We start from the raw sequence: 18,526 nt of genomic DNA on the forward strand, positions 1-18,526 counted from the left end.
TAGGCAGAACTCCAGAGAAGAGGCAAAAGAAGATTCTGGTGAGAAAACTGAGTTGCATTTGGTAGCCTGAGACAATTTGCATTTGTGAGGCTGGTGTGCTATAGCAGCACTTGTCATTATGAGCCCTAGAATTTCTGTGAGACTTAGTTTTGATAATTTTGAAATGTACAGATTTTTTTTTTTTTTGATGGAGAGAGCAAGTTTGAGAGAACAGAAACACACCATGGACTACTAACATTAGCAAGGTTCTCACTGCAGCCTCAGAGCTTTTATGATTGCAATAAAATCATAAATGCATGACATTTGTACTGCTGGTATAATCTAGTAATCTAGTAGATATATAATCTAATAAAAGCAGCAAAAGTTTAATGTCAGTTTTTTAATCTCTTCATCCGCTGGTCTGTATCATGGACAATACTTACATGTACTTAATCATAAACAATACTTACATGTGCTTTATAATTTGCTTTCCTTAACTAAGCAATAATACATTTCAAAGTTAAAAATGAAATTATGTAAATATGTGCCTTCCTAAAATTCCTACCAATTGTCCATGTTTATTAGTTAAGAATACATGGAACAATTTTTCCTATACTATTTCTGTACAAACTATGGTGGTTTGAAATTTGTTCATCTGCCATTAGTTGGTCGACAGGTGTCATTTTTGCCTTACTTGCCTCCAAAGCCAACTTGAATCACTATGAAAAGGATACTCAAGCCCTTAGCCATACCATTAATTTTCATGGAAAAAGGCACTTTGTAGGGAAAAAAAAAAAAAAAGGTACAGCTTCAAGGTAACAGCAAGACATCAATTTTCTGCATTTGAAATTAACATAATGTTTTACATAATGATCCTCTCCACTGATCATTAAAATAACATAGTTACCTCGGCAACTGGAACAGTCTGCAAATGTTATCTAGTGATACATAACACATTCTAAAAATACATGCAACAAATAAGGTATGAAACATTATCATTTGGGAATAAATATTTTTTTCAACAAAAATACCTTCTAGTCTAAACAGATTTTTGTGTGAAAATTTCAGTTTAATGCAACTTTGTTTTTAATCAAAACCGATTTTATTTGCTCAAAACCTGAAGACCCCATGTTGTTTCATTTCCTGACAATGGAAAACAGTAGTTGCTTTTCAGTTACAACTTGCATTGTTCTTTGAATGATTCAATGGCAAATGTTCAGGAAATAAAATTTGCCTAAAGCAAGGGTTGCATGCTTAAAAAGCTGCTGGAAAATATGGCACACCAAACAATTGTCTGATGAATTCCATCTAGAGAGTTTGCTGCTTTAGGTCTGAATGTATCCACTGTAATAGCAGCCCTCTCATTCTCTTCTTGTTGGTACCCTTGTGATTCTAACCTGAACAACTGAGATCTAATGGGACTGAAATGAACAGGCATTGACGCGCTTCACCTTCTTTCTTTTTCAAGCAAAACTCAATTAACTGTGTTCATAGGTGGTTTGGCTGTCTTAAAATGAATTTTTGTGTACCAATGATTTACTGAAAAATTTTGCCAGGACCTAGTTACCAGCACATCACCCATTAGAATGGAAAATTGCTCCCAGCTAGGTAAGTTGGTTCATATCCTGTGAGTTCTCTTTCATTCTTCTTGGGTATTGAAGCAGCTACATTCTTGAAACACCCTCTTCCCTCCACCTTTGCCTCTCACTGCCTGCCCTTCTCTCTCATGGGAGTGTGCTAAGGAATACTCCCCACTTTCATAAGATTAGCTATAATTTTCCAGTGAAGTAGTGTTAAAACAATTCCATAGAATTCACATTAATTTTAAATACTAAATTCAAATTAATATAAATATGATTTGCTGTTGAATTTGCTCATGTAATTTGGCTAATTTTTTTCCATTAATACCATATGAGATATCAAACACATTGATCTTTATTGTCATTTTTAATGGTACATCTTTGTGTTTATGAAGTGAATTGAAGCACTTTTTCGGTGTATTTTGAAAGCTACTGATGTAGATGTAATTTCAGTGCAAAGGTGTTTGAAGACTGCTAGGAAACTGGCAATTCTTAATGTATTTGAGCATTTTGCCATCACCCATGTTTTATTTAAACATTTCTGCTTTTGATGCTGAAAATCTGGTGACAAGATCGCTCTGACAGAGGGTCTGCATACATATAAGTGGTCCTTTGGTAGGGTATTGCTCCAATAGAGATAACGGGATCTTTGCTGTTGGAAGCAGGAGTAGACCCTTTGTTTACAAATCACTGTGCAAATCCACAGCAAATAATCTCATATTAGGATTTGTTTTCATTGGAAAATACAGACCGGTAATGGACAGGCTGTGACTGTCTGATTTAGGACAATGACAGCAAGAGACTGAAAGGACCTTGCATATTTCTCACAGGCTCCAGTTTCAACCATCATCCTTATATTTGACTGTGACTGTTTTATAGGCATAGACAACCTTAAAAGATTGGGGCCAAGGCCTTTCCTCAGATTTTGGTTGTCCATAGTTGGTGTCCTAGTGTCGCCTCCCAAATCCCCAGTCCGAGCCAATGCCACACTACAGCTACATGTTGGGATGACATCCAAGCACACATCTTTTCCTTCTTTCACTCTTGTTGGCAGAAGAAACCTGAGTGTATGAACTGGGAGATGACTGCAAGGTATTCATTTGGTCCCCTGAACTGGAGAATGGGTGGAGTAGGATGTAAGTCCATCGCAGAGCATGCCTGCCCTACAACATAAGCATAATTATCCAGGTGCATCTGAAGGGATCCATATCATTCTCTGAGCAGAGGAGAGGTTGGGACACGGGTCTGCGTCTTAAAATCATAGCCTCACACTAAAAGGTTTAAAGCCAATAATAAAGGTATTAATTACACCATCAAATTTTATAACCACTCCTAAGACCTTTATCCCCTCTGACATCTAATGAGAGAGTGCATGCTGTCTGTGGCCGTGATTAGCTCACAAAAAGGAGAGATTAGAGTATTAGCCATTACTGAGCAGATGGATCATTACACAGGATCTTAGGCCAAGAAATAAATATTCTAAGTCAGTCACATTTGGAAGATACAAAATATTTAAATAAAGCTTTAATAACTGTGGAGATTAACAAGGATCTAACTTTATGGTGTGACAACATACATCCCAGACGATGGAATGAAGAATGTGTAAGGCTTTCACATCTTTTCTTGTTTTAACGAAGCTCACTCGGTCACGATGTGTATTTCTAGTCAAGAGACTACGGTCCACAGGAATCCTGTGCATGAATATCCAACATAGGAGACTGCAGTCAGGTGACTCATCTACCCATTGCTGGTGATCTAGTATTATTCATACTGTGTTTTCTGCATTTATTGGTGCAGCATTTGTTGGTATTTTTAGGGATATAGAAATAATGAATACTGTAGGGTTTTGTTTTGCTTGCTTTTTTAAGTTTGAATACAAAAGAGATGGAAATGTTGATCAAGCAATTTACAGAGGTGGAAAAATGATGGGCTTAGTTTGAATAACCAACTCTTTACTTCACTAGGAAATTATAAGTATTTAAACCTATATTTTTACAAAAATGCCAACTAAAAATCATTACATTGTCTGTACTCCATAGTTTGATATTTGGCTGCTTTTACACATTTGAGTTAGTTTGTTGGTCCCAGAACAAGTTTTTGAATTGGTTTACACTTTGACATTATATTGAAGGCAGTGCTATTAGCCTAGAAATATACACTTAGAGTCTCCAGAAAAACCACATTTCAGTCACGTTCTTTGTTACGAGTAAGGCACTTCACCATTTGGAACAAGAATGAATGCAGAGCCTTTTAGAGAAAGGGCTGAATTGAGGAGAACTATAATCTATCTCAGTAGGTGGTTAGATATGATGAAAAGGAGCTTCTTGCCTCTGAAAAAAAATCTTAAAATGCCTCTAAGTATGGTGTATGTCATTTGTGTACCATTCCATTGATTTCTGTACCTAATGTTTGCAACTTCTAACCTTCTTCCCTGCAAACTCTGCCTGGAAGTGGATAAAGTCTCCATCTGCTTGTAATGTTTTCTAGACTGTCTACACCCCCACTGATACCTGTGCAAACTCGTGACTACTAGACCGTATCACAAGGGGTTAAATAACTTAACAGCAAGCCCACACCAACTAAACTAGACAATATTCATGTGCCTGGCTGGGTCAGAGAGCAAAGAATTCTGAAAATCCTGGGGCAGGAGCCACAGGCATAACATCACAGATTATAGTCGTAACTACAGAGACCACCTTTCCTACAGTCATGTATATACATCAGCAGAAAAACAGATTGCGGCATACAAGTGGCATGCAAGTCTCATGTCATGAGACTCCAGTGCTACCAGTTCACTCTGCAGATTTTTTCTTCTTTCACTGATCTTGTCCATTTGTGTCTTCTCGTTTCTTGCTTTCATCGGGCCTTTTTTTCAAACACATGTCCCTGTTGCTGTTTTCTCTGTTTTCCTCCTGCTTTCTGTAGCAGTCTTTTCTTGTAGTCTTTGGCAGGTCTGTTGTGAAACACATACAATAGCCGCCTTTTCCTCCAGCAGGTCTTCTTTCCCACCTGTGTCTTGACTGTTATCAATTAGTCACATGCAAATTGCTTAAGTGGGTCACTTTATTATTGTTCCAGAAACAGCCAGGTTTGTCATATTCAAAAGTGCCATTTTGGTGTATCAGATAGAAATCACGCAGTATTAGATATTATCTCTGAAGGCTCCTGACCAGGTAATGCCCACACAGATATAGCTCATATTGCTTACATGATGAACATTTATTTGTATAATAAGAACTTTTTCTACACTTCAAACATTATGTGTAATATTTATCATTGGTGCTCAACATAAAAGTGATGGAAAAGATGAAACAAATAATGTTGAAATTTTCTCACCATTCCATATCTGAAAGTAATGCAAAAAGCTAATGACACTTTAATAGCTGGACTAAGGCTTTTAATCCCCGATAGAGTTCTTGCTGTGATTATTTTTCTAGCACTGGCCTAGTTGTACGTGCTTTGGAGAATTCCTGGGACTAAAGCACTCTTCATATTAGCCTGAAGGTATCTCTTGCTGGTGATTTAAGATTTTAAATAGAAAACAAAAGTTAAAAATGTCAAGACTGGGCAACAGAGCTACTACAAGCTGCAGCTAGGCTGACACACGTAGAGGAAAATCCTGTCAGGTTAAAAATAGAAACTTGTTCCACCCGTGGATTAACTTTATATCTAATCCACTCATATTCTGCACATGGCACACTACCTACACACACAAACTGTGTGAGGATGAGGACAGAGGTATGAATTTACATTAGACGGTACTTCCTATCCATTTTTATAGTTCTGAACTGAAACAAATCTGGAAGAAGTGTGCAAACATTTTTCAAACACATAATACCAGTCGGTCATCTGCATACTAATGTTTCTGGAGACACAAATTCATCAAACTAAAAATGGTTCACGGTTCAGACCACTGATCAGTGCAGGTCAGTTAATTCACTCTCCGGAATTATCTCTGCTGACTTCAGTACGTAGCATATTATGCTGAACAACTTGTAAAGTTGTTCCTACGTCTATGTCCTAGGTCTATTCAGTGTTACGGATTTACATACCTGGTTTGTCTCTAAGATGACTTACACATCTATCATTCATGAGAGACAAACTCATTATTTTGGGAGTCTTATGAAACATGCTTCTCACTGTATATGTGCTTTCAGTATTGCAACTTAATTGAAAATTGTAAATCTTGCAATAAATTTTAAGATGTTTGATTAGATCAACGGGACAGATTCTTCAGAGGCATTATCTGTTGAGTGAGATTAAGGCAAATGCAACATTTAGCACTCTTGTGCAAACAGCAATCCAGTCTTGCTCTTCTAAGCAAACTGCAGTTGAAATCCAATCACTGGTATCCTATTTAAGATGAAGTTGCCTTCTAACAATTTTCCTGTTACAACTTCATTATGGTTAAGAGATAAAGAGTTACTTGAAGCCACCGCTGTGATTTGTTTGTTGTTTTTAACTACCACTACCCATAAACTCACACTTTGCCATTGGCCACTTGCAGCTGGGGGAGAGAGAAGGATATGTAAAAAAGTGGCTGCGGTAGCATTTGCCTTTCCTCATTCCAGCACAGCCAGACCATAAATGGATCATTAGCGAAAGAGAGAATAGCCTGAAGCTACTGTAGAAAACATTTGCCTGTAGCATCCCTGGAAGCAAGGGGGTCAACCAAATGTTGGGGATTGTACGCCTGCCTGCTGTTGTCTTGGGCAGCTTCTGGGTGAGAGCTTTGAGATGGGAAGAGATGCAGAGCTATGTGCTGTTCACAGATTCTTCTTTGCCAGGGGTTTGCCAGTAAAGACTGTTTTAAACCTACAGTGATTTATGCCAGATAGGGTGACTTTAAAGTTTTACAGCACTTGTGAGAGGTCAGACTCCAGCCTAAATTAGAGTCAGCATTTCATAAAATACAACAGATAACAAGTACCCTGAAAACATGTAATTCAAGCCTGTTTTTTCCTTTTCCTGGTAGGATTTTGCAAGAGTGTTGCATCATTGCTCTCATGCTCCTTATGGTTTATTTGTTTTTAAAAAAGAGACAGTGTATCTAATTATTTGCTTAATGGAAAATGTACATACAACGGCTAAAAGTGATGACATTGACATTGCAAACAAATGTAAGATACAAACAAGCTAAATATTAGCCTTACAATTAGACAGTTGCTAACTTCATTTTAATTACGTTGTTACTGAAACTATAGAATTCATATAAATATAAAGGCAAGTTCTAATTTTCCTTTTCAAAAATCGTCTAGAATCGGGTAAATGAAGTTGTCTTTGAACAAGCAGTATGCCAGAATCTGTCCTCCACAAGTCATTGAAATTACTCCAGATCCTGAAAGAAAATATATGACTGTTTTATGTTAATTTTTATAGTGGAATACAAACATTACAATAAAACTTTAAACAGACATTCTTTTTATCTTCAATTTTTTTAAAATGGCCTGTCTACTCAAACATTTTACCTAAGGCTTTAACCACCTACAAATGCAAAACTCAGTTCCAGGACAGGGAATTTATTTGCCTGTCGTCCCCCCCCATCATTTAGGAATTTACTGCAGCTGTCGATCCTTGTTATCCATCATATAAGAAGAACAGAAGCCAGTCCTTTTCCCTTAACTATTTCTCAAGGTAATATATTCTAGTACAAAGCTATGCTTTTAATTTTACAGAAAATGAAACATTCAGAAATGTAGGTTTGCCATTCACTCTAAGGAAATGTGATGACTGGGATTTATCTCATCTCTCGTAAGTACCTGTGCATAGTGTTTACAAAAGTTGCCACTGAAGGTGCCTGTTTCTTTCCATTGATTATAAAGGGTACCAAGGAAGACTAGTTTGGACAGCTGTCTTTTTCAAGGAAAACTGGTTTGGACAACTGTCTTTTTGACACCTGAATTAACTGAGATAGTTTGATTAGTCAGGACTTAATCATGTTTTATTTCAAGATTGTGAGCGTGTCTGCTGTTTGTTAACAAGATTAATATAAGCTGAGTACGTTCTGGTCTTAAAACAGAAGATTTTTTAAGGCAAGGCAAATGTTAGCCCAGCGTTACTTGCCTGTGTCATTAAAAGAAGTATGAATGACAAGCACATATTTCTTCTTTAAATGTTGACAATTCTCAAATTAGTGAGATAACAGACATTTAATAGAAACAATTCATACTGTAAATACTAATTTTCTACATAGAGTCTAACAATTTAAACTTTAAAGAATGTAATTATACCTAATGCCAGCCACCAGTGTAACATCAGGGGGAATTCAGACATAACTGCAAGGAGAAGAAAAGGAGAAATGTAAATTTTTAAACAATAAGGATGGGGATATGCAAACATTACATTATGTTATCAAAGGTCTGCTTAGTTATGTTTCATAAATTATATACTTTACATTTATTGAAATTGCAAATGCATATTTAGGTCCTGATCATGCAGATACTTGGCAATACTATTAAGCTTAGCCCAGTGAGCGATCCCACTGCAAGGCAAGTGTTAAACCTAATAAGTGTGTGCTAAATGGAGCTCTCAGACTCTCTGCGGAAGAAATGCCTTTTTTATTACTTACCTGTACACGGTTTAGCCCAACAGAGACACCGATCCCCTGGTAGAGTGCCTACATATTGCTGCAATCCAAATAAATTAAGCTGCCTACCATTTTCGGTTTAACGGGTGATGCAGTGCATGACAGACAGGCTGGGGCTGCGCGCTGCAAGTTAGCACTATTGCACAGCATGCTTTCTCCTGTGTCAGGCACTTGCCCTTGCCTCATGCAAGCTGACCCACATCCCCACTGTATGATCAACTACAGGGCCATTATATGACCCAGTATTGCCCAACCCCCCCCCCCCCCCCAAAAAAAAGGCTGACAGGGCTGTAGAGGTAGTAAAGTGAGCTGGGAGGCACACTGCATATGCTGGCAGCTCAGAGTCAGCCAGCAGAGCTTTGGTTGGCCATCTGAATGAAACAATAACAAATCTGGGGTTGTCTGGACATCAAAATGCATCATCTAATATAATGATAGAAGATATCTTCCTGTATAAATTACACGCAAAGCAGTTTTTGTTGTAGTTTTTGTAAACTCCTTGGTTTAAATACAACAGTTATTCTTAAGGAACAACAGTAGTTTAAATTCCAGGAAATCAAATTTGGTAGATAAGAAATTATGCTTAATTTTTTAAGATGAAGTCTCTGTTGGTCTCTGGCTTAACTTGCCATAGGAAGTGGGGAATCCACTTCTGTATAAAGTGCTAAAAGACAAATGGACAAAGCATTGGAAAATGGAAGATGAATTATTATGTAGTAGGGAGGGAGTCCTAATTTGTCAGTGATATTTTTTCCTATTTCTGAATTCTAGAATAAAAATACTAAGCTCATTGTTATAGGAGAAAAGCATCCCCAAATGGGCTCTGGCAAGGATGGGGTTAAAATGTATTTCCTAATCAGCCACAGCAGCATTCTGCTAAACAGCATGAGAAGAGGGAGTAAGTTACCAGGTGCTGGCAAAAAGTGATGATGAGTCTCATTTACAGCAGCCAATTCTTTTACTTTTCTTTCCTTCAAGGGGAAGAGTTTCAGGAAAAAAAGATGCTTTGATGGTAAAATGCTTTATTTTCCTCAAGGAGATTTAGTTCAAATTATCTAACTTAAAAACTTTGAACTGGCTTTGCTGAAGCAAGCCTCGTTTTTACTCTGAACTAGAGCTGAAATGTTAATGAGTAGATCTTAAAGTGTCAGGACATGGACAACTATTGATTTCTTGTTTTAGAGAAAAACATACCTTCCAGATGCTGAAATTGTATCTAGGCTGGATCTGTTTGATATGAACTGTTAGATTACAAACTAAAACTCTGAATTTTTTATAAGAAAATAGTGTTTTAAAATTCTGCAACAAACCAGAATTGTTTTAAATGGCAGGATTTAAATACATGCAGGAGTCAAATGGATGGGAAATAGAGATATGTATTTATTTAGCTTTAAGGAAAAAATAAGTTAGTCCAGTAATACTGTAGATGAATCATAGCTGATTGATCCTTCAACTTGCGATACTATGCATATATTTAGCAGTAAACCTACTTACCGACTGAAGTTATGGTGATATGAATAATAGTAACTGTTACAGCATAATCCCAAACCCATTCTTCCACAACCAAGGCAAACAGCAGACCACAAATGAAGAAAGTTATTTCCAATGATATCACAAGAACTGTAAATGAAAATAGGATATTTACACCAAATATAGTTTTGAAAGGGTTTTTCTCATATTCAAAATGATAGCAATAGGAAGTTAAAATGTCTGAGAAGGTTATGCAAATTTTTTTTACAAGATCAAATATTACACTAACACTTCCATTATAAGTTCATTTCTAATTTTGCCTCAGATATCTGCAGGGGTTGTACCCTGATTTGCCTATAGACTTTAAAATCTTATATATTTTATGTAAAAACATGAGGATTAACAGGATTATGACCAGTGACAGGATTATTACCAGTTTATATAGCCTAGATGAGAAATGGCATGGAAATTTTACTTAGGGGCCATCCACACTTTTTGCATATGGTGCCAAATACATTTGGTTGATATTGACATAGATCAAATTTTTCTCATCCGGAACAGAATTGTGTGGTTAAGGGGTTATGTTTGGTAAGAAACTTCATAGCTTTCTCCCTGTTGACATCATTGCGTCATAGATATATAGATATATATATATATATATATTCTGGTATACATCATATACATATATCAGAACAATTTAAAGACAAGACATACAAGGGGAGATAGAGCAGAGAGCCTACAAGGTGAGCAGAGGCCATCCATCTGTATGGATCTCATGGTACACACAACCAGGAGCCTGGCTTTTCTCAGAGCTGACGGCAAGGCTGCCAGAGCTACCACGCTGTCACCGCGCCTGACATTCAGCATCTAGCTCTGTGTTGTGTTAAACCATGAATGGGGATTACCAGCAAAGTGGTCGTAACTAAGTTATGTTGCCAAAGGAGACTATTAAAGTTATCTGATGAAGAAAATTCCTTCTCTCAGAGACAAAATGGTGCATTTCCGTCGCCTGGTTCTTTCTCTGGAGCGTGCCGAGCCACGCGGCTGCCATGGGGTGCCAGCCCGCACCGACCACCGCCCCTGACGTGGGGTGCAGCTCTGCAGAAGCCGTGGCACGGCCAAGCCGTGCCTCCCCCACGGGCTGGGAGGCAGGCGGGGAGGCATGGAGCAGCTATGCTGGAAGGATGAGGAACCCCACATGTCATTTGATGAGCTGTGTTCTTCAACAGAGCAATGGAGCGGTGCTTAGCTGTTTACTTGCTATTAAGGGCAACGGGATAGAAAAGAATCTCTTTTAGGGCAAAGTGTGACTTTATGCTTTGTGGCCACCTGGGACAGCAGGGGGTTGAATGGAAAATGCGTGATGTCTCTTCTAGCCGTAGTCCTGAGTTCCCATACAACAGGCCATAATCGTGCATTTGTAATTCATATAATTTTCCATCTAAATGCATTTTGTTCTTCTTTTTCAGTATGCAGGCATATAAAACTCACATTTTTAATGGAATTATTTATTTTTTTATTGCTCCAGTAACGTAATACCTAGGATTACTGTAGCTGAAAGTAGAGAGACCATCGTTATTTTTTCATTGTATTTAATGTATACATTTGGCAGCATTTTGTGCCTTTCAGTTTTGTTCTTTTCTTTATAGGGTCAATTAGTTCCTACTGTACTATGGATCTTTCACCCAGCAGTTTAAAAAAACGTAAAAAATAAGAAAAATACTACAGGAAAAACAACGTGTAGTTAGGAAAGTCGGAAATAACACTTCAAAAAATTTAATGTTTGACAATGCATTTTAGTATTTTTAGTTTATGATCTTTCACGATGATAGTATGCCTTTAAATTATGCCAATAATTTTATAATTTTGAAAGTATGCTTGGTGTAGACAGATGTTCTATAAACTTTTTTAGAAAACTGGGTCAGTAATGGTACCTCAGTTCTGAGCTGACTTCCATTTTTATTTTGAGGTTATCTTTTGAAGACATAATTCTGTTTTTAACAGGCATGAGTGAGACTCTTGAGTGAACTAATTCTCATTTGCAACATCATTCAGAGACCTTTGTTCTCTCTCTGTGCCCATAGACTTTAAACAGATCCTCTTATGTTTTGCTATTCCATGTTATTTCATCGGGTGGACAGAAAGGAGGGTGGAATACTAACCAGTTGCAAGACATAGTCGCTGTCTTTGGCATATGAACATGCTGCATCAAACTAGCTGATAAAATTTGGGGGGGCGGGGGGAAATCACACTGAGATACAGTAATGACATTAGGGCCCTGAAAAGTAATTCTAATGGAGTATGATTTCATTTTCTTTTCCACTGCTACAGCTGAAATGTTCTTTTTTCATCTGAAATCAGTATTGACACAGTACAAATATCCATGCATTTTTATTACTCTTTTTAACCTGATGAACCAACCAATTTACTTTTGAGCTTTACTTACTTTACTGACACATGATGTGGTTTGAATTTGTAAAATAGATTACAAATCTGGTAAAATTTCATGTATGCATGTAATTTTTTAGGAATGACCGTTTAGGAAAAATAATATATTTCAAGAGCTTCAGACAAAAATGCAGAAATTTGTATCAGGATATATAAAGATATATTTAGGGATTGAGCTACAGTCAAACCCTGAAATTTCAATGCCCACTGTATTCAGGCATTACCAAAGCAAAATTTCCATTAGTTGAATGGGACCTATTATTCAGGACTAGATCCAATGATTCATAAGAAATTTACTGCAGTATGAAAATTAAATCTAACAACTTCGTGGAGGAACTTTACAGAGAATAAGTAATTGTTCTGCAATGAAATTGAAACATCCTGGCAAAGCAGCACGTTTTCTTCAGATGATGCAAGATCAGAACAACTAAAGGGAAAGCCTAACAATCACTTGAATGATAAGTAGCAATACAGAAATGAGAAGTGCTGGCAAGATGAATAAGCATTTAAATGCAGTGTAGTTAAACTACAGAAATCATTAGTATTGCTGAAACAGCTTTAAAATACTATCCATAAGGAAGACAAGTTTATATCCAGATACAGTCTATTTCCTTGACTGAGAAAAAAAGAGAAGCAAACTTCAGTTACCTAAATAATATGGGTTAATCCATGAGGGACTTGTCTTAAAATCAAAAGGTCCCAAACCATCCAACATTTTAATCCTGTGGAAACAGAATGAATAAATTTAACCAGAGATTTTCAGTAATGCCTTAGTGATTATATGACATATTATAGGTGCTTTTAAATGTGATTTCAAATGGAATTCTCTGGGCTTTTACAAGCTCTCTACGTCCCATTTCGTGTTGTGGTCTTGCCCTTGCCCACTTTTATTTACAACATTTGGCACGATACATGCTAATCAATAACTTCCTAAGGGAATATCATTTGTCTTTTTTATTGAGTATAAAATATTTCTTTTCCTTTTTTCAGTCATCTTTTCTCCTATGTTCATTTATTTACATGGTGCAAGTTGCAGTATGCTAGCATATTAGACTAAAGACAAGGAAATCTTACTTGAATACTGCGAAGCACACAGATAGGACCACATAGTACACAGTGTAGAAAACTACCACGCATATCAACAAGTTCACCAGAACAACCTGCAAAAGGGAAAAAGACAGTAAAACCTAACGCCATGTTTACATCAGGTATGTAATTGTTAGAAAATAATTCCGGATTTCTATCAATCATAATGTAGAAAAAAAGTAAATTAGAAAATAAAATATTTAGACAGAATTTTTGCTGTTGCTGATTATATAAAAGTTGCTAAAAGCTCTTTGGTACATTTCAACTCCTAATGTGTGGTTATAATACATAGCTCTGGTTTTATCTCATATTATTGTATACCTGCTACTTACTGATTTTATAAGTGTTCAGAAAATGAGGACATTGCTTGGCAGTTATTACACAGGGGACCTTGAGAGTTTAAGATCATCCAGATGCTTAAATAAGCCTAGTTTTAAGAAATGCCATCCTTGCAAGTACGTTGAAACTATATGCAAATAGAATGTCAAAAATTGTAAAGCAGTAACTGTTAAGTTTCCCATCCTCTAGAAAATGTCACCCTAGTGCTTACTTCCAAAGATAAAGATGTACACAGCTTAAATGAGTAATGAGGGCTATCTGTTAAATATTTTTCAATGTTCAATTGTTTGTGAATTCATTCTAAAATTCCAACTCCAAATTGAAAAAAATACCCCTAAAAATATGAGTTTCATAAAGCAACCATTATTTTATGATCCAATATTGTGTCTTTACGAAAAGAGAAACACTATATAAAGAATTATAGAAAGCATGTATATTTGCTAAGATACCTAGGTATCATTATTTTTTTCATTCCATTTCAGTGTCTTCATTTCTAAACTGAGGTGTCAGAAGCAATGCAGCCAGAGAAAAACTGGTGGGTCTTCACCTGATCAAGTTCATAAAATGCCTTGAGATCCTTTCAAGTGAAGCATGGTTCACATATCTCTGATCATCTAAGTTGGCTTCCTGAATTATGCAGACCTGAGGACTTGTATTAATTCCTACAGGTATAATGTGAAATTATGTTTTGAAGGTTAATATGTCTTGCTAATAATAATAGTCTTGCTAATGCAGAACACTTTAATTTCTGTTTTTCTGTGATGAATTAATGACATTCCAGATGTTTATTTGGCCTTTTTTTTTTTTTTAAGGGAAACATGGGACATCAGGACTAGAGATCTCTATGCATCGAACCTGAGCATCTGCTTTGGCAATATTGTGTGCTTGCTTAAGAACATGAAACTGAAGATGTTTACTACAGTCAGTAGAGTGGTCAGTAAACTCAGGTTTTCTCCTTTATAGGCTCCAGATTGTCTTGCATTTTCTCACTCTAGCTAGTGCTTTATCATGTCATATTTGTCCTTTCCTCTTGCTTAACTTCTTTGTATCTTTCCTTTTTCATTGGCCATTTTTTTAACTCCTGACTCTTTCTCTATAGTCATTTTCTTTGCCTATCCCCTCCATCCTGCATCTTCTACTCTTTAATTTCCTCTGAAAAAATATGGATAGAAAGTGGTCATGAGAAAGACAGTGACTGTAGAGAGTATTGCTACCATATTGTCCATCTTTACTATTGTGCTACATGATACTTTACAATGGAAGGATGTGTGGCTACATTTTGCTTTTTGATATTAAAGCATTCCAGTTTCTGTTTTAGGAGTAGACTATTGTATAAATTCTCAGCCCAGGTACAACACACATAATGAGTGAAGACTTTTCTTGCCCTTCCTTCAGTTCAGCTATCAAATATTTGAAACTAGCCATGTGTGTTTACCTGACTCACGTGGTAAGACCTCCATAGATCTCCAAGCCATGATGCATTATGCAATAATGATCTAAGGGGAACGTAATTACTATAGTGATTCCATTAAGTAAATACACTTGGACATGTAAATATGGGCCGTAAAAGTGCACATTTTTGTGTGCCCTGCAAGATCCCATGCTGATTTCCCCTCAGATCAATGGAATTGAGCTGACAGCAAGTGAGTTTGGAAGTTCTGATGTTTTACAGGACTTCTTGTCTATGTTGATCAAAAATAAATTTAAAATTGAAAAATGAAGACTAAGATGATGAAATATTCCAAATGCAGGTATTCATTCAGAAGTAAATCCATGAAAAGTGACCCAGCATAAATGAAGTAGTAAAATATCGGGGACTGGATGCAATTTTTCAGTGTATCAGAATGGCAAGCAGAGACTATGGACTGCATATAGTGAAGCATTATATCAATGCAAGAGAAGCCAGTGTTTATCTCTTTGAAAGGTGACACCATATCTACAACAGGAATGGATTTTAGAAAAAATAGGTAACAACTAATAGAGGAATAGGACTCAATTCTGAAGAAAGGTAAAAACAATCACATGTGTGTAGGTTGGTTACAGGGACTGAGGTAGGGGAAATAATAATTGCATATTCATAACTAAAAAAGAAGAGGAATTATTTGCAGAACAACTAAGAGTAAAGGAATGAAACCAAAAACCAAATGTATAAGATACTGCAAAATTTCAAAAATCATTTGCATTTTGCAAAGTTTGAAAGAGACTTGCTCTTTTTATTTATTTGCTTTTATTCAAGAACTTTTATCAAAGCTGATTATTGAGTGCCATTATCATTGCTGTGGATTTGAGGATAAAATTGGATAATGTTCTTGACAAGTCATTCAAAATTAATAAAGAAAAAAAAGAAAATAAAAAGTATAGAATATTTTTTTAAGTCCCCATTTTAAAATAAAACTCAGCTGGCAGGTGAGATTGCAGTGAAAAATGTAAAACATAAACCAGCTCTAAAGTGCAATTTCCATTTTGATTTAGTTTGTTACATGCTGGTAAAAGAAGCCCTTATTCAAGGAGGCAGTGACTCTGAAGAAAGGCAGTAGATGAGCTTTAGTTCATACTAGCTTGTTTTTATGAGCTTCTCCTGCAATATTGCGACACAAAACAAGCCCTTAAGGATTTGGGGTTTAAGGTGGGAGAATATGAATAGAAATAAGGAAGAAGTATTACCTCTAAACACAGCACTGGGAAGACAATGTGGCTTCCAGTTTGGTGCCAGCAATTTTTGAAGTAAGTTCAGAAATTAAGAAGGTGCAGAGAAGAGCCTCAAAAGGGAGATGATGGCTAGAAATGTTAGGGGTTTTTTTCTCATTAGGACTACAGCCCTAAAGGGGTCAATCTGTTTAGCTCTGGGGGCTGATTTGATTATGATGGATAAGTACCTTTGCAGGCAGAAAATACCAGGTACTTAAGGGCTCTTTAATCTATCAGAAAAGCCACAAGAAGTAAACAGCTACAAGTTATAGCTAGACAAATTCGAAAGGTACGTGGAGGACATTTTTAACTGTAAAGGCAATTAGCCAGTGGAACAAACTGCCTTTGGAAATAAGAGATCCTTCAAAGCAAAACGAGATGCCTCTCTGGATGAAACTTCACTCAAACGTCTCTAACATTCACTTCTGGCCTTAGTTCTTTGAATGGTTGTGTGGTAGATAAGATATTTACAGAACCATCCAACATTGACAGAGTGTGGATACTGTGAATTTAGCAAACTACTTATTCTTATATTGCTAAATATTGTAAAGTGCTAAATATTGAATACTGCATCTATCTCCCACAGGGAGAGAGAGCAGGGAGCTTTAGTTTCTAATGCAATAGGAGAGAAATCCATCATGCCTATACAAACTGATATTTGCCAATAAGTAAATGTCCAGGACAGTCTTACTCTTTTCTTCTTTCCCTACATGAAAGCAAAGCCAAGCAAAAACTGAGAACGATTAATCTCTTCAACCAGGTTGGTCTGAAGGCTAAATACAGCTTTCCCATTTCCACTGTCTTTAGTCTTATTCTAAATGAAAATTGGCCAGATAACCCATCTGATGCCTTCCTTTCCACAGTGTACACCATCGTCACCATAATGTTAATCGACTACAATGTCATGTGCAAGTTTGGCAGACATGCTACCTTCTACCCCCCAAAAGTATCTCTAAGCATTAGAAGTTTAATCTTTGGCACTTTTTTTGGTGGGAATCCTTTTCATTCCATTGCTCTGAGCAGATGCACATTTCCTCTAATTCTCCTTTATCCGCTGCCCCTCCTCTAGCAACTGCCTCCTTGAAGCCTTATCTGCTCCAGATGTAGATTCGTACTGTAATAAAAGTAGTGAGACAGGACTGAAGTGAAAATCACAGAGCTGAAGGATGGCTGTGAGCTGTTGACCTGTTGACCTCTAATTACAGTAGGAGAATTCCTAGCCTCTCTTGAAGTCAGCGACAAACTTTCATTGGCGTCAAAGGCCCAGGATTTTTCTCTTTATACCCAAAATATTCTTAGTCCTTGTAGTGATGTATTAGGTATAGCATGCTTTGCTCAGTCAAGTAAGCTAAGGGAATGCATGCAACATGAAAATGAAAACCCTTTGAAAATTTTCCAGTTGTATCACATTCTACTTCATTTTTTTATTTAACATTGCCACTGAAATTTAAACACATATTTTTTAAATCTCAGAATACTTTTTTTTTAAAACTATTTTTCCCTTTCTAAATTCTCAGGTATTTCAAAGCAAAAAACGCAAGTTAAAAACCACAGGGTCGTTTATTATATGTTAAAACAACTTAAAGAAAGAATCTTAGGAAATCACTGGTGTCATCAAATGTAGGATTTTATTAGACACTTCCAAGAATTATATCTCGTAAATGGAACTACATCACATATTTTGAAATCGTTTTTACAAGATGTATTTTGCAGTACTTACTACCAGCACTCTAGTATAAAGTGTCCTTTTAATTTGTTTTTTAGGGAGAGAACATTAAAGCACACTCTGTAAGAATGAAAGCAACAGCTCTTTTAAGCCCCGCAGTAGCTGTCTAATTCTCTAAATACTATCTGGTGACATACAACACTAAACAAACTCAATTCCCTTTACCTTGGTTTCAGCAGTTTTGACCTTGAGAGCCATGGACACATGGTGAGTGAAAGGAAGTGCTGTTGCTATATTCCGTATGCCAACATCAGCAGGAAGAAGCAGCTGTTTTTCACCCCAAAAAACATTCTTATAGGTGAGCATAGGACAGAGTGAGGTGAGTTGATTGGATTAAACTGAATTGAGACAGAAGCCATCTGCGAGCGGACCGTAAGCTGCTGAAGAGCAAAGGCAAAATCCTACTAGCTCATTTAATGTTCGTCCTTTTGTAGCTACAGTCAGCCAAAGCATATCTATAATATAACTTGGCTATTTAGAGACAACATTATTAGTATTATTTTCTACCTTCTATTTGCTTTTTTCAGTGTTCACTTGATCACAGTTCTTTGGGGTTATTATACCTTCCTATTTTTAATTATTTTTGCAATTTTTAACAATTCTATTGACTATAGATGTGGAGTA

The 18,526-nt window shown here is 36.6% G+C and overlaps 1 protein-coding gene across 2 annotated transcripts; it reads right to left on the minus strand.

Annotated features, from left to right (window-relative positions):
* Nucleotides 1-290: 290 nt before the first annotated feature.
* On the minus strand, nt 291-18,261 carry TMEM244 (transmembrane protein 244). 2 transcript variants are annotated; one of them, XM_052784304.1, is made up of 6 exons: nt 18,068-18,261; nt 13,138-13,223; nt 12,712-12,785; nt 9,640-9,765; nt 7,790-7,834; nt 291-6,915 (listed from the first exon to the last, which is right to left on the minus strand). In XM_052784304.1, exons 1-6 carry the CDS (start codon nt 18,206-18,208, stop codon nt 6,803-6,805), a joined length of 585 nt encoding a protein of 194 aa, XP_052640264.1. In that variant the 5' UTR covers nt 18,209-18,261; the 3' UTR covers nt 291-6,802. The 2 variants fall into 2 exon arrangements, with proteins under 2 accessions (XP_052640264.1, XP_052640265.1); XM_052784305.1 differs by having other exon boundaries at nt 291-6,897; nt 18,068-18,258.
* Nucleotides 18,262-18,526: the final 265 nt, after the last annotated feature.

This window comes from Harpia harpyja, chromosome 4 (genome assembly GCF_026419915.1).
Source record: "Harpia harpyja isolate bHarHar1 chromosome 4, bHarHar1 primary haplotype, whole genome shotgun sequence".
Lineage (NCBI taxonomy): Eukaryota > Metazoa > Chordata > Aves > Accipitriformes > Accipitridae > Harpia > Harpia harpyja.

What these genes read in the sequence shown, in the direction of transcription:
- TMEM244 (XM_052784304.1), bottom strand. Translation starts at nt 18,208, where the DNA reads ATGCTCACCTATAAGAATGTTTTTTGGGGTGAAAAACAGCTGCTTCTT. An exon ending in TCAAAACTGCTGAAACCAAG is followed by an intron (nt 13,224 to 18,067) that starts GTAAAGGGAATT and finishes TCCCTTTTGCAG; the next exon opens with GTTGTTCTGGTGAACTTGTT. An exon ending in GATTAACCCATATTATTTAG is followed by an intron (nt 9,766 to 12,711) that starts GTAACTGAAGTT and finishes TTTCATTTACAG; the next exon opens with TTCTTGTGATATCATTGGAA.